General features: G+C 38.4%; 1 protein-coding gene across 3 annotated transcripts in view; it reads right to left on the bottom strand.

Annotated features, from left to right (window-relative positions):
- Positions 1–1,280: 1,280 nt before the first annotated feature.
- Positions 1,281–14,799, bottom strand: part of TASP1 (taspase 1) — an 87,507-nt gene continuing 73,988 nt past the window's right edge. For all 3 annotated transcript variants that reach the window (XM_042789637.1, XM_042789638.1, XM_042789639.1), the window contains one exon: positions 1,281–2,349. In XM_042789637.1, the coding sequence (XP_042645571.1) occupies positions 2,257–2,349 (93 nt within the window). In that variant the 3' untranslated portion in view covers positions 1,281–2,256. The remainder of the gene's footprint in view (positions 2,350–14,799) is intronic.

Genomic DNA, 14,799 nt, shown 5'->3' with positions numbered 1-14,799 from the left:
GGAGGAAAAGTTGGACAATGAAAAGGCACACTGCTCAATTTCAAACAGTGATTCATAAGTAGCTTCCTGAAGAAGCTTGGCTTCTTTGACAAAAAAAAAAAAAAAAAAAAAAAAAAAAAGAATTTGATTGGAGTATTATATAGACACAAAGGCAAAGTAAAAGCAAAACATGTTATCTGCTGCTTGAGTTATGATTTTATAGATATGCATGTAAGTAGATAGTGTGGGGAAAAAAATAATATACTGGAATTCCAATCTCCATAAAGAGATATTAACAAGCAAGGGGAAGAAACAATCTATCCATTTACATTTTACAAGCCATTTTGCCACACTTATTCTATGAAGGAGTGAATTTATGCCAAAGTTTCTATGAAGTCGGCATGGAAAAGCACTTTTAGAATGAAAGCAGGCCTACACCGTTACTTTGGCTTTTCCCAAAACAATGCCATTTTCAAATGTGGGTGTGTACAAACCCATACACATGATCTTCAATTTTTCACTCACTACATAGTGAAGCAGCCACACAATCGTTTAGTGGTGCATGTTAGAGCAAATTTAATGGCTGTGACAATGCAGCTTCTTTCTTGCAACGTTTCTGAAGTGTTGTAGTATAGTTCTTCATTTCATCAGATGACAAGTCTATCACTGAGGATCCAGTCTGATATATCAGCACAAACTATTTCAAGACGGATGCATTCCACTTTTTTGTTTCTGCAACCTGGAAAGCCCCTGTTTCATGTTATTTACAGAACCGTATGGAAGTATCTTCAACCATAGGACTACATTGATGTCACGATTATAGATGACAGGATCTCCATGTATGCTGTAACATAACTGTGAAAATGAACTCAGGCTATTAAAAAAAATTTATTAAGATTTTTTTCAATTAAAGATTGGTACTACAATCAATGTAACCATTTAATCAGTCAAGTATGTCTGTTATAGGCAGGCACAACATTACAAAACAGGCAAGTACAATGCCTGAGTAAGCGAATACAGTCTGAATATCTATTCACCCACTATTTCTGAAAACAGAATTATCAAATATCCACCAGGGAAAAAAATGAACTATTTTAGTTTCTCTTTGGCATACTTATCAGGACAATGAGTTAATTACAAAAGTCTTCTATTGCTGCCAGTGCTGTGGAGAAAAAAGTACTGAATGGGAGATCGTATATCAGAACTTACTTTTAGGACTCAGGCAATCTGGCTAACGTATCAGAATTGGTGACAAACAACAGTTCAGCTGCCAATGCTTCACAAGGCAGACAAGGATTACATTGGTTTATAATGTAGCTTTGTTGAAAGTATAAAAAGAATTACAGTAAATTTATGCACAGTACATACATAATACACACAGTTATATAAATACCCATGCTGTGGCTGGACTTTAGGAAGCTGCTTTATCAATAAGAAAGCTAGTATCAGACCTCCCAACATCCATTTAATACACATTGCACTTCGCATCCAGTAATATGTTCATTTCTGTACCTCTCTTAAAAATAGATTTAAAACAGAAGCGAAGAATAATATCGAATCTTTCCATAAACTTTGTTTTCTTATTTACATTGTAATATTCCATTATACATAAAGACTGCGTTACGATACATTATCTCCATATAGCTTTTTGTAATACATACAGCTTGAAGCTATTAACATCTTAGTTTGGGAACAGAGATATGACCTATAAGACTATTTAAAAACAATTCTAGCCTTAATTTTCCTCTAGTTTGTTTCACTGAAACCATTCTTTGACAAAAAAAAAAAATCCTCCTTATTGGGGAGGAAAAAATCAACCCATGTTTAAACCACCTCTGGATTTACTTAAACCACTGAGAAACTTAGAAACCATAATAATTTTTGCATAATTATATATCCACTTCAAAGGCCTGTTAATTTTAAGTTTAGAACATGAATGACAATTGTGACCATATCTTTAAATTAAACATTTTTTTTAAAGAAACTTTCAGTTATTTTTCAAACATAAAACAATGAAAATGCAATCATTAATCATACATAATCTTTGCACAACTGGGAAGAGTTCCTATTTTATTAGGGAAAAAATGAACATGCACACACCCCCATTCACAGAGTGAGAACATAAACTACAGCAGCACTTGTCTCAAGTTATGGTGCACATGGTTGCAATACAGGGTATAAAACAAAAGTAGAATTTCCAACATCTGTTAAAACACAAAAAACTTATTATACAAAAAGTCATTCACATTCTCTGCAATGAAGTGAGGAATCAGCTGTTCAGCTTTCTGGACTCTCCAGCCGGCAAACTCCTCCTTCTATTGCCACGGACTGTCCTGCCACGGCTCCAGGAGGAAGTCTAGAAATGTGAGTCTGTGGAAAAGTCAAGAGAGTATTATCAAGTGAGAAGAGAGGCAAACCAATGCAGGACACAAAGCAAGCTTGTAAGTATTGAACAATTAAGCTGTTCCAAGCTTGGAAGTATTGAACAATTAAGCTGTTCCATCACTGGAATCTGAGGGCAAACTACAAAGCAGCTCGAAAAGCTGCAAACAACCGTGATTCTTTTTTTATTTTGTTTGCGTTAATGTTCAACATATGAAGGGAAGGACCATGACAGATGTGTAGAAAAGGTAAACTGGATGACCCAGTGCACTGAAAGTAGAAGAAAGAAATATCCACCATGAAGACAAAAGAAAAATAACTCTGGTATTCCATGGTTTGTAAGTCTACTGCTCAGTGAGATTCAAAAGTTTAGTTCTGCATACAGAAATATACCTTACAGAAATCTTAAACACAAACTGTTTGACAGAGCATACTGTTAATACTTTGGAGCATAATGCAACTGCAATGATCAGGATGCAAAGAAAAAATTTCTCTGCATACAATACCTACTTGTCCAGCTAAAAAAATACTCTAAAAGTATAGAGACTTCCTCTAAAATATTTGTTGCCAACTGTCAAATAAATGCACCCAGAGAGCAGTTGTGTTTTTGTCAACAGGCATCTTTTCCACGGAGAAGTTTCAAAAGCAGGCCTTTGAGATGGCTCTGCAATATTTCAGCCAGAAAGTAAAAGCCAGAAAGTGGGGGTGTGCGCGTGTGCGTGTACACAAAACTTCAGTTTATAACTGTATTGTAACTCAGCAACACTAAAAATCTGTTAAAGATCCCCTATATTCTGAGGGGCACTTTATTACTGATGGGCAAAAGCATTCACTTAGTAAAAGATACTCTGACTTACTGTTAAAAGTAATGACTTTTTTTTCCCCTTTGCATATGCCTTTCTACTGTGAAAACTGCTTATGTTTTTATCCACACTGTGGATTTTGAGCTACGGGACAGAGCCAAGTACAGATACATTAATTGCTTTCATATAGGGCCAAGCGGCTAAAGCAGCGTTTAAACAGAACAAAAGGAGTCAGAAGCATGTTTTTACAAACTTCACTGTTTCCCACTTTTGGAGCTGCTGAGTGGGTTGTGGTAAAATGTAAAAAAGAACCTTAGTGGAACTCCAAAATGCAATAGGGCTGCTAGCAGCATTTCCACAGGCTTAAGGCAGAAAACGGCAGGGACTCACCAGCTCAAACTATGCTTCAGCCACGCCTCCCACTGAGGAGGGAGAGCTGGCCTTCACTTCCCGCATGAGTTACAAGTTTCACCAAGTGATTCATTAATGCTCAAACAACATAATGCTTAAACAGTTATTAAATTAGGACCTAGAAATGATTCCTACTGCGATATAAAAGTCACAACATAGAAGTTGGCGGCGTTTAGAAATTATAACTTCCTATAAGCGCAGCCAGCTACATATTTAAGTTTTTGTATGTACATTATCCCATTTAAAAGATTTAAGCGCTGCAAAATGTAGAACTTGCATAAGGCAATGAGTTGTGAAAAAAAGTATAGATGTAAAAGTTCAGTAAGCATAACTTGAATCGATTGAGCGTAAAGTGATTTGAGACTGTATCCACAACTCATTGCATCGAAGAGACATCTTGTCTCTCAGAGGCAGCTTCTTTTAATTCCTTTCTTGATAAGGGGATCCTAGTGTCTGCTCTTAGGTGGTCTTGTGTTCAGTTAAATTACAGAATGAGATTTAATGAAAAGCATTTAAAGATTTTCAATTTACTGCTAAAACTCTGGTGTCCGGCCTTCCTGCTTGATATATGAACATCTTCCTACTTTCAGAAGAATTTTGGATACAAGTGTGATTTACCACTTCAAGAAGATCTTTTCAAATCTGTTACAGTTTCCCCCAAAATGTAACTGATAGTTTTCAGAGATGTTATAAGTTTAAATTAAAAAAAAAAAAAAAAGGAAGAAAAACAACTGAAAGAAGGATATTTTTTATTTTATGACTGAGACCCCCAAGACATTTTTCTAGGTCTGTGTTCTAAATGAAAAGTGGGATATAATGACAGTGTAAAAGCGACATTGTTTGATGGGCACAGTAGCAAATTTCCTCAGTGGAAGAACGCCACTGATCGTTTAGTGAAATACTGCAATCAAAGCAAATGAGTGGTCCACTCTAAGGCAGGCATAATTTATAAGTGAGAATGCTTATACAGTGATCAGTCAGAATTACTAGCAGACCATTGTAGGATTACAATAAAAAGCACAGAGCCCAAGGATACTGCCAAGAGGCAGCTTCTTACTGAAACGGAAGAAATATCAGCACTATCATGATTATAATGAAGCATACAACCAAATTTTTTCATTATAACTACAACAGACCTAATTTGTATAAATTAGCTCGCTAACCCACATTATGAATTCATCTTTTGCATAGGCTTGACTCATCCCACAATCCAAAGTTCAGCCTAGCAGACTGTTATGCAATTGCAGGAGCAGAATGTGAGGCTTCATTGAATCCACATGAAATTTATAGATCCTGTTATTTTTAAAAGTTAGTTAAGCATAATATCTTAGTAAGTTTTTGAGCGAGAAAAGGAAAATATACAAGAGGGCATAAGCAGGTAGTCATTATCTAGCAACACATTATCAAGTAGCTATCCAAAATACACTTCCTATACAAAATCTCATTTCCTATAGAAGGAAAAACATGATTCCCATACAAAAGACACCAAACAACTATACATTAACATCTGTACATTTCCATTTACAGAAACACCCAAGCCACATATAACAAAACCTTTCTTAAAGCCTTCACTTGCAGCCTGTTTATTTGCATACTTTATATGACAGAGCAAGTACAGATGCTGTTTTACACTGACTACTTATTACTTTCACCAATGGCTGTCTTACGTAGAACAAAAATGAGACAGATCCAAGATGACAGTGTTTAAAATATGTTACCTAATAAGTAAAGGACAACATTGCCATGTCAAGACAACTTCAGATAAACTTCCAAGTGAATTCTGACAATATCTGCCTTGTTCTTAGTCATAAGAACAAACTCTAGTAAATAAAAAGAAAGATCAAAGACATTTAATAGTTTTAAATGCAGCCACAGAACTTATTTGTACAGTTTGTTACATTTTTATATCCCAACATCATATTTTACATTAAGTCCAGATTGTACAGTGGAGTAGGTTTAGATTTTAAAACATAAAAATAAAAAGCAAACAAAAAACAACAACACTGGAAAGTTTTTAATTGAATTCGATTGGTCCACCAGCTTTACCAGTTCAATGAACCCACATCTGGGGGAAATTGTGCCTGGGAGCACAAAAACAGGAAAAGAAAAAGTTTTCCTGGATTAATCCTCTACTCAGCTTCATGGAAGCCTCTCTTTGAGGAAACCATATGCCAAGGAAAGGTAGATTAAGAATGATGGGCCCATCCATATCTTCAGCTCCATAAGTTGAAATTTTACTGTCCCAGAATATTCTGATTTGATTTGCTTTCTTAGGGAAAAGTGAGGTTGCTGAGAGCCTAGTAGGAGCAGAGGTCCTGAGAGCTAGAGAAGCAGTTAGTCACCACAGATCTTTGTCTGCAGCTCAAAGGAGGAATCTCGTGCCCACAGATCACAAGGAAAAAAGGTAAACGCTAGATTAAATACTTGATTTGGCTTCCCAGCTTTCCATAAAGCACAAACAAGCTACCCAACCCTCAGACACTGATTCTTGCTCTGTGTATTTGCCACCCAAACACATTTCCCTTTTCCCTCCTAATCAAACCAAACCCAGAGAGCAACCAACTCGCCCAGCCCCAGCGCTGCAGACACTGTCCACGGAACGTTACTATCTCTCAGTCCCTTTTGATGCACACTGGAAAGTTTCCCACTACCCTTCAAGTCCAAAAGTCCAAAACTAAGAGGTCTTTGTGCCCTGGAATAAGTGTTAACTGCTACAGGGACAATATACGGCTCCATCTTTTCGTCATGAACGTTTTCAAGTTATGTATTTTTAGTATACCTTTTTCTAAAAAAAAAACCAACAACAACAACAAAACAAACAAAAAAACAAAACAAACAAAAAAACCTACCCAAAACTACAAGTTGTGCCAAGACTTACTTTACTTCATGTCTCATGGTCAAAGATTCTGAAACAACCTTGAGACCAACTAATACGAAAAAGATTTTTTTTTTTTTTAGTCTTTAAAGAGCTAGTCTCTTTTTATTCACATAAAAGTATTAGTTTGTCACTAGTTTCATTTTTTTCTCATTGAAAGCATAAATACAATGTAAAATGAATATAAAGTTTAAGCCAAAAGACAGTGCTCCATGAGAAAACTGAAGTCAATCACATGCTGCCAAGAGGACAGAGTACAACTACCAGATGCCAGCACATTCAGTTCTTAAGCAAATCTAGGGAGTACTTCATGTGTTTAGCTTCCTTATTAAATGCTCAGGATGTGCTTTGGACAGAATAATTTCTGAAACAAACTTTTTCCATTCATTACCCGGTTGAGAAGAAATATAATGAAAGACCAAGGACATCATATACTTAACGAAATTTCTTTCTACCGCCTTACTTCTTAAAGAGAAGTGCCACCAAACCCATATATTCTTTAAAAATTCAGAATCACTGAGAGGTCTATAAGTTTTCTAGCTGGGTACACACCTCCGCCATCAGAGCCACCTGGCCACCTATTCTCAGTGTCTTTCCCAGGCAGCCAGCCACATTTGGCAGCAATAGCCATCCTCTGCTGCCCTGTCTCCTGGGAAGCTTTCCCCCAACACGGTTGGAATGTACACCTGCCATGTGACAGGAGAAGGTGACTTGCAAAACACTGGCAACTGCTGCTATCAGATCATCCTGTGTGCAACTCGTTCGGTGAAATGTTAAAAAATAAGAAAAAAAAAAAAAACAAACCAACAAATTTTAAGAAAGTTGAAAACTAAAGCATTTTAATCTCTCAAAATCACTTATACATGTATTTAGACGGTCTAAGGCCATGTACCAATCAATAATCTATTCAGCTCAGTGTCCCAGGCTTTTATAGAGGTATTCTAAAATACTGCCATATATCTTAAAATGTGATTTTTACCATTCTGAATTGCAGGTGCTAGGTCAGGTTATTGCATTTATATTTGTGTACCTGGATATACAATCCCATCTTCTCTGCTCCATTATAAAATAAATCAGCCAAATATGAGAAGAGTTCCAGAACTACTGGCTTTATGTAAGAACTCAGCCCAAAAAACTGAACTTATCCTCCCATCTCAGAGCCCATAATTTCCATGAAGGTCTACGAACCAAATATTTTAACTGGTATCTTAGCACTGAAGGTTGTTTCTGACAAATACAAATACCTTATATTTTATGTGAGAACTGGATGCTTTACTGTATGCAGAGTTCTTTTCACGTGAAAATTTCTGACCGATTCCCCAGTCTTCAGACAAGAGTACAGATTAAAGAAAAAAAAAACAAAACCACACACAACAAAGTATAACAGTGACATATACTTTTCCTGTCTCATGAAGTTAAAAGACTGTCTCTGTAGTCTGAAAAGAATGACTGAATTATTTGACTTAGTATTTCTGTTAACTAAACAGGCTCAGTAAACTTTTCCACTAATTTTCAAATTAGAATTAGGATTCTTCCAAGATGTATTTCTTCACCCAATGAATAGTGGATAACTGCTCTTCTCCTGACAAAGGGCTTTCACAGACCTTTTACTCACAAGGTAAAATGCAGAAGCTCGTCATCAGAAAACCAACAACAATTACTACAATCAGTGTTTGTCATACATGTCACTTCAAAAATAGAGGGAAATTTTACAGTGTTAATAAAGGCGAGTAAATCTGATTACAGCACCTACCATCTCAACAAAAATAATGAACTGGAAATGGTCTCCCTGTCCACCATGTTTCCTCATACTGGAAAATGAAATTAACTGTCAAAGATAAAGTTTCTGTTTGCGTATTGCAACCACAACATTTGGCTGTAGACAGCAGTTGTTGCTGAGGGATGTTTTCAAACATAGCAATATGCAACACTCTCCACTACTGTTACCCCGTATCTTGCAAGGCAACTTGAATTTGGTTCATTAGAAAATGGAAAGAATGGCATATGTAGCTTCGCAATATTAAAACCTGCCATAGCATAGAGCTTAGTAATTCATTTTATAAGAACTGAGTATCTGCCAAAGAGAGATTTAAACTGGCAACTGAATTGGATTACATTCAATATTACAACTAGATTTTTAGAAACTCATTGTCTAGGTCATCTAGGTGTTACAAAAACTAAAACCCATGAAGCTGATCTACAAGGATATCTCAAGAGTATTGCAACATTTACAGTAATTGCAAAAGTTAGCAACATTTATACACAGATCATATAGTACATTTATATATACTAAGAACCATGGTGAACTAACAAATTATTTCAAATACCTACACATAACACAGGACCAAAACTGCACATTGTTGGTGTTGAGATTGGATCTTTCACTGGAAGGAAAGCACTCTAACTTCAAACACTACTGAAAACACAGTGAGGAAGTACCTACTTTCAAGCAAAAACATCATACACCACCAACTACTCTCAATCACTACGATAATAGAAGAAACGGGAGATCCAGGAAAGAAGTGGCACATCCTGCCCACTTACACATTCTGGCACAGCATACTGTGGGCCTCAAGGGAACAAACACTCTGCAGATCCTGTCTGAGATAAAAGGGCTCCTGCTTGATTATGCACAGATACACAACATTAAATCAAAGAAAGGCTGCCTACCCATAACCAGAACCTTCAAGAGATGCAGTTGGTATGTGAATTCACATTGCAGGCATATGCTGCACCATCATTTGAGATTGAAGAAATTCTTTTCCTTTGCAGCATCCTCCATTGGGCAAGCAGACAAAGAACAAGAAAATATGAAGATTATGTAACTAAGAGGAGTCAATTAACTTGTAACCTACCCACTAACCTCCTTTTCTTCCTGTTCTCCATTCACATCTGAAAGATCACATTATGGGTGAATTCAAGGAGTTATTTCTCTCACTCCCAAATTACAAGGCAGAAGGTCTCAAAGCCCTTCATGCAAACTGACACTTAAATTGCTCTACCAAATGCTACGCCAACTGTTAAGACTTCAAATATTGCACATTGCCTGTGACAGTATGGACAGAGCTCCAAGAAGCAACACTGTAGTCATCAGAATAGCACTATGTTCCCAATAGTGACAACACAATTGCTTAAGCTCTCAGAATGTAACCTAATGAGTTCAGGAAAATTGGAACCAATTAATTAAAAGCTGCCAGAGTATCTTTAAAGAGGTCACAGCTCTGGTAACAGGATGACCTTCTTAGCTGATGCTGTGATCAGCTGATGGAAGTAGTATGGGCCCTTTAAAAAAAAAAAGCAAACAAAACCAAAACATCTGGAAGGTCATTCTGAAGACTAGTGTCTCAGAAAAAGAAAGTTTGGGCAGGGAATCTAATAGAGCTAGCTGTCTATCAAAGATTTTAAATTCATATCAAGTCAGTCATGAGTGTCGTGGTTTGAGCCTGGTCAGCAGCCAACCACCACTCAGCCACTCTCTCCCCCTTCTCTTTCGGCAATGAGAAGGGGCAGAGAGCCAGGCTTGGGGTTTGAGATAGGACTGGGATGGGGAAAAAATCACCCATTATGATCATGAGCCAAAGGCAGACCCGTTAGGGGAAGAAAAAAAGAACATACATTTATTACAGACACTAACAACACATAACAGAGTAGGACAGTGAGAAGCATTGCCACATCTTGAGAACACCTTCCCCCCACCCCTCCCTTCTTCCCGGGCTCAGTTCTGCTCCCGATATCTCTACCTCCTCCCCCAGTGGCACAGGGGCAGGGAATGGGGGTGCAGTCAGTGCTGCTGCTTCTTCCTTCTCACAGCAGACAGTCCTCCACAAACTTTCTCCAACATGAGTCCCTCCCATGGGCCGCAGCGTTCCCCACACTGCTCTGTCATGGGTCACCATCTTTCTCCAACTTTCTCCCCTCCCACAGCTGCAGCCCTTCCCGAGCTGCTCCGGCGTGGGACTCCCCCGCATGCTGCAATCCTCCCAGTGCTGAATTACAGCAGTGGGGCTGCTTCTTCCCATATGATCCCAGCCTTCTTCAGGCACAGTCACCTTTATCATCTATGTGAAACACAGGCCATAAATCAGTGTCTGCTCCACCGTAGATCTCCATGGGTGGCAGGGGGGGCCGCCCTGCCGTCTCCCCACAGGATACAGGGGGGTCTCTGCTCCGGCACACCTCCCCCCTCCTTTCTTCCTCCGTTCCTCCACTGACCTTGGTGTTCATGCAGCTGCAGCAACTCCTCCTCACCAGTCCCACTGCTCCTCACCACGTCCCTTCTTAAATACGTTCTGGCAGAGGCGCAGCTGATGGGCTCAGTTTTGGTGCAGAGGTGGAGCTGACTTGGAGCTGGGGGAGCTTCGAGAAGCTTCTCCCAGGGGGATGCCCCTATAGCCTCCTCCCCTGCCACCAAAAAAACTCCACCGCTCACTCAACCCAGGACAATGAGTCAACATCACAATAACAAAAAAGAAAAAACATACCCCTTCAGTTCATGAAGTCATTTAATCTTCCAGTCCTTCAATCTGTAAGTCTTAACCTTTGCTGATGCAGCAGTTACTGCTACAAAAGCAGCTGGGTAAGTGCAGAGGAAGTCCACAGACTAGTATTTTCTATCTATTCTCATGGCTGTGGCCAGAAACTTCCACAGAGACCAGAATGTTCTAATAACCTGACTAACGGATGGAAGTAGTTGAGTGTCAGCTTTTGTGACAATTCTACCATTATATAGATGGCAATGCAGAAACTTTGCTTCAGGAGATCTTGGAAAGTCCATTCATCTTCCCAAAGAACAGGCCCAATGTTGAAACAATCTGTCACGGTATTGCTTCAGGAAGGAAATCTGGGACTGGCAATTTCTAAAACAGAATATATCTGTCTCTTAAATTCACCATAGCTGAGGCTCCGACACCAGTCTAGATAAGTTGTAACAATAGGTGGTACAGGTTAGTTCCAAGAAGCATATAAAAGGGTAAAATCTGTTCAGATGGAAAGTTTGTTTCCTTCCACATCCATTATGTGACAAACACTGGCACTGAGTGATTATGAAACTGCTCGTGTCAAGAGGGATGACAAGAAACAAAGAAGAGCACAGTTGAACCAGCAAGTATACGCTTTGATCAGCTGCTTGTGGCAGTGATGTAAGGGTTCAAGGGCATAAGAATCAGAAGGAAGTCAATGAGATCTCAACTTTGCAGGTAGAGAAGGTGACATTGCAGTGCTATCAGTGGTGGAGGAGATGAAATACTTTTTCAGTGCTGAGAGCACACTAAAGGCAAGTAATAAGTCATGCAACCAGAGACGACCGTGTCAGCAATAAGGTGTGAACTTAGTTCACCTGGCAAGCCTCCCCAGTATTTTTAAAGTAACGTTCAACCAAACATTTTAAACCAATGTGCGACAGGAAACAGTGACTTTTCCAGGCAAATGGTTTTCCAAAAAAAGACTGGCCACCTTTACAGAAAGCATGCTTTAAATCAAACAATTATTAGTCATTGTGCAAAACTGTTCCACAGCTCTTGCAGGGTCAGCCACTTTATGCTGGCAAGTTAGCAACCAGGCAGTGTAGTTTGGAGGTGAGTGGCCAACTGCAGAACCCAGTCTCTTCTAACCCAGGAGGAAATAAACCCCTTTTGCAAGGCAACTTCTAAATCAGTACTTGGAGAGCTCACAGCGCTAAAAGTCAGGAGCGCCAGCAGGTCAGGGTGTACGAACCACTTCAGGTCTCCGGTTCCACTTTCGTGCCCCACTGCTCTTTGCAGGAGCTGCTGCTAGTTATTTGGTTGAGTGTGTTTCCACCTCTCGTGCATACCAGTGTCTGCAGGTGAGCTGGCATCTAGCTTCTAAGTGTCTAAGTGTCTTGTAAGAAAAAGGCCTCCTACATCTCCACAATCTCTGCATTGGGTTCAGGACCACCATTTGCTAGGTCCTATTATGAAATGCATTAGCCTCCAAAAGCACAAAGAACCACACTAAGATTATAAAGCAGGATCCTTTTTCTTCCTTAGTATGTACCCCTTTATATAATTATGATTCTAATATTAGTCTAACTCATAACAGTATATACTTAAAACCCTTCTCACTTTCTAAAAGACTTGTTACAAAAGTGTGCTTTCATGTTCATTAAATTGAACCAGCCCAAAATCTGCCACTGTGACAATCCCTTGGTTTAAGAATAAAACTTGAGTCCTAGATTGATGAAAGAAAGAAAAACTGAAGCTCTTTACCACCCTAGAAAAACAGGAAAGTAAGATGTTTCTCTACAAGCTGCTGCCCAATCATTTTCCTATGGTACTCATAAACAAGTGATATTTTATACTTTTATGAATTCTTACACCATTATTCTTTCACGGCAAGCACTCAAAATTAATTGTACCAAAACAGTTATTCTATTAAAGGAATTATTTTTTTTTTTCATTTGCAATACATTGTGTTCTATTTCAAGCCCAGTTTTCCATCTATAACTTAGTCCTAGTTGTAGCAGAATAAAATTCCAGCTTTTATGACAGACTTTTTTTGATCAATAGAAGTCGGCAGCAAAAGCATTTGTGGTTTTTCTCTGGAAAGCATTTGTGACCACAGACTCAAAGAGGGAAGAAAGGGAGGGGGATTAACTCTTCAATGAAGGTCAAAAACATAATTTAAAAGTGAACCAAGAAGAGCAGCTGTGTCTGTCAGCGCAATCAAGATTACCAGCTGGAGAATTTACCAGCAGTATGAAAACAATGCACACCAGATGTCAAATGTTGCAACTGCGAGTAGGAAAACATCTCTGGGCATGGCACTGTCATGCTAGTACTCATTACCAGACAGATTTCGTATTTATCATTTATTTATTAATTAGACAGGCACAGCCAGGAAGAAACAATAATATTTTGAGCCTTGCAGAGTAAGCCAGAAGCAGGTGTGCACACTGGAATAATTTAACATTGCACATTCTAATAATTCTTCTTTCACTGCAAACACAAGATAATGATTTTAAAACTAATTAGATGAATACTAGAACATCTGCAGCTGAGCTTGCCTTAGTTTCACTCAGTCCAGTCCAAGCTTTTAGCTTCAGTCTGGATTGTTTTCTAATAAATCCGAAATAAATATTAAGAAAACAAGTGAAACCACACTCTATTCCATGGATAATTAACTGGAAAGAACTGTACATAGTCAGAAAAGTGACTGCTTCACTAACAGCTCTACCAGCACTTCCTTCACCAGCTGCTTTTATCTTCCTCCTCCTTCTGGGGCATTCTTGTCTTTTGTTCTATACATTTTTTTACTCCTTGAGGAGGAACTCATTCAATCCCAATGCTTCAAACACCATTCTTGGTGCTTAAAATATCTGATGCCAATTTTCCTTCTTTTAGATGATCTTTTTTTATCTCTCACCTCCTCCTTCGTATTTCTCTCTCAAATTAAATAGAGGGGGAAATACAATCTGCCAGTATAAACTTCCTGGCTGTCATCTCTCTAATAGATGCAAATATTCCAGCAAACACCTCCACCTCCCCTATTAGTTTAACTGTATCAGGGAGCCTTCTTATTCTGGCTCTTCCCCCTGCTTTTGTCACTTCCTTTAATCAGTTCAAATTTTTCACTCTTAGTCTTGAATACTGATGGTTGTACATTTATAAAGGTCTACAGAAATGATGAATTTCTCTCTGCTTGCAGCTTCTCCCATGTTCATTCTCATTGCACAAACACCTTTCCTAAGTGCTCTAGTTGCTGTGTCACAAACCCTGCCTTTTTCTCCTTTCATTGCTCTATTCCTAAGAGTAGAGGGCTCTTATCCTCTGGTTAATCCCCACTGTTCCATGTTGAGGATTTTTCCAGTATCCACTGCTAAACTCAGTTTTGAAATAATATTTCTCTTATTCCAGAAAAGAAAAGAAGACTCCAAAAAACTAAACCATCAATGTTAATTGTTTACCAGAGAGGCTATTCTAGAGACTGCCTCAAGGTTCGTTTTATACCCTCTCCCTGCTTCTTTGGTGCAAATGCTTTATCTGAATGAAGACATGCCAATAGAAAAATACTGTACCAACCTAGTCAGTATAACTGAATCAAGCTAGTTATTCAAATACAATTATTGTCAGCAGAAGAAAGAAATGGAAAAGTGTCTGTGGCATCTTTTCCTGATAGAATACATATGTTAGCATAGGTTTGTTGACTGCTGCAATTATAAAAAAAAAAAAAGGAATTAGAAATGCCCAATCAATACATATATTTAGCTGCTTACACATCCATTACTTTTTCCATTCTCTTAAAGATAGAAATTTCTTATATATTTCATTATCATCATTTCATATTCTCCTTAGCTTCTGCACTCATTCTACAGTATTACAACCTCTTCTTCGT

The sequence above is a fragment of the Tyto alba genome, unplaced genomic scaffold (genome assembly GCF_018691265.1).
Source record: "Tyto alba isolate M040663 unplaced genomic scaffold, T.alba_DEE_v4.0 Super-Scaffold_16, whole genome shotgun sequence".
NCBI lineage: Eukaryota > Metazoa > Chordata > Aves > Strigiformes > Tytonidae > Tyto > Tyto alba.
This window is presented reverse-complemented; position numbering and strand designations above follow the sequence as displayed.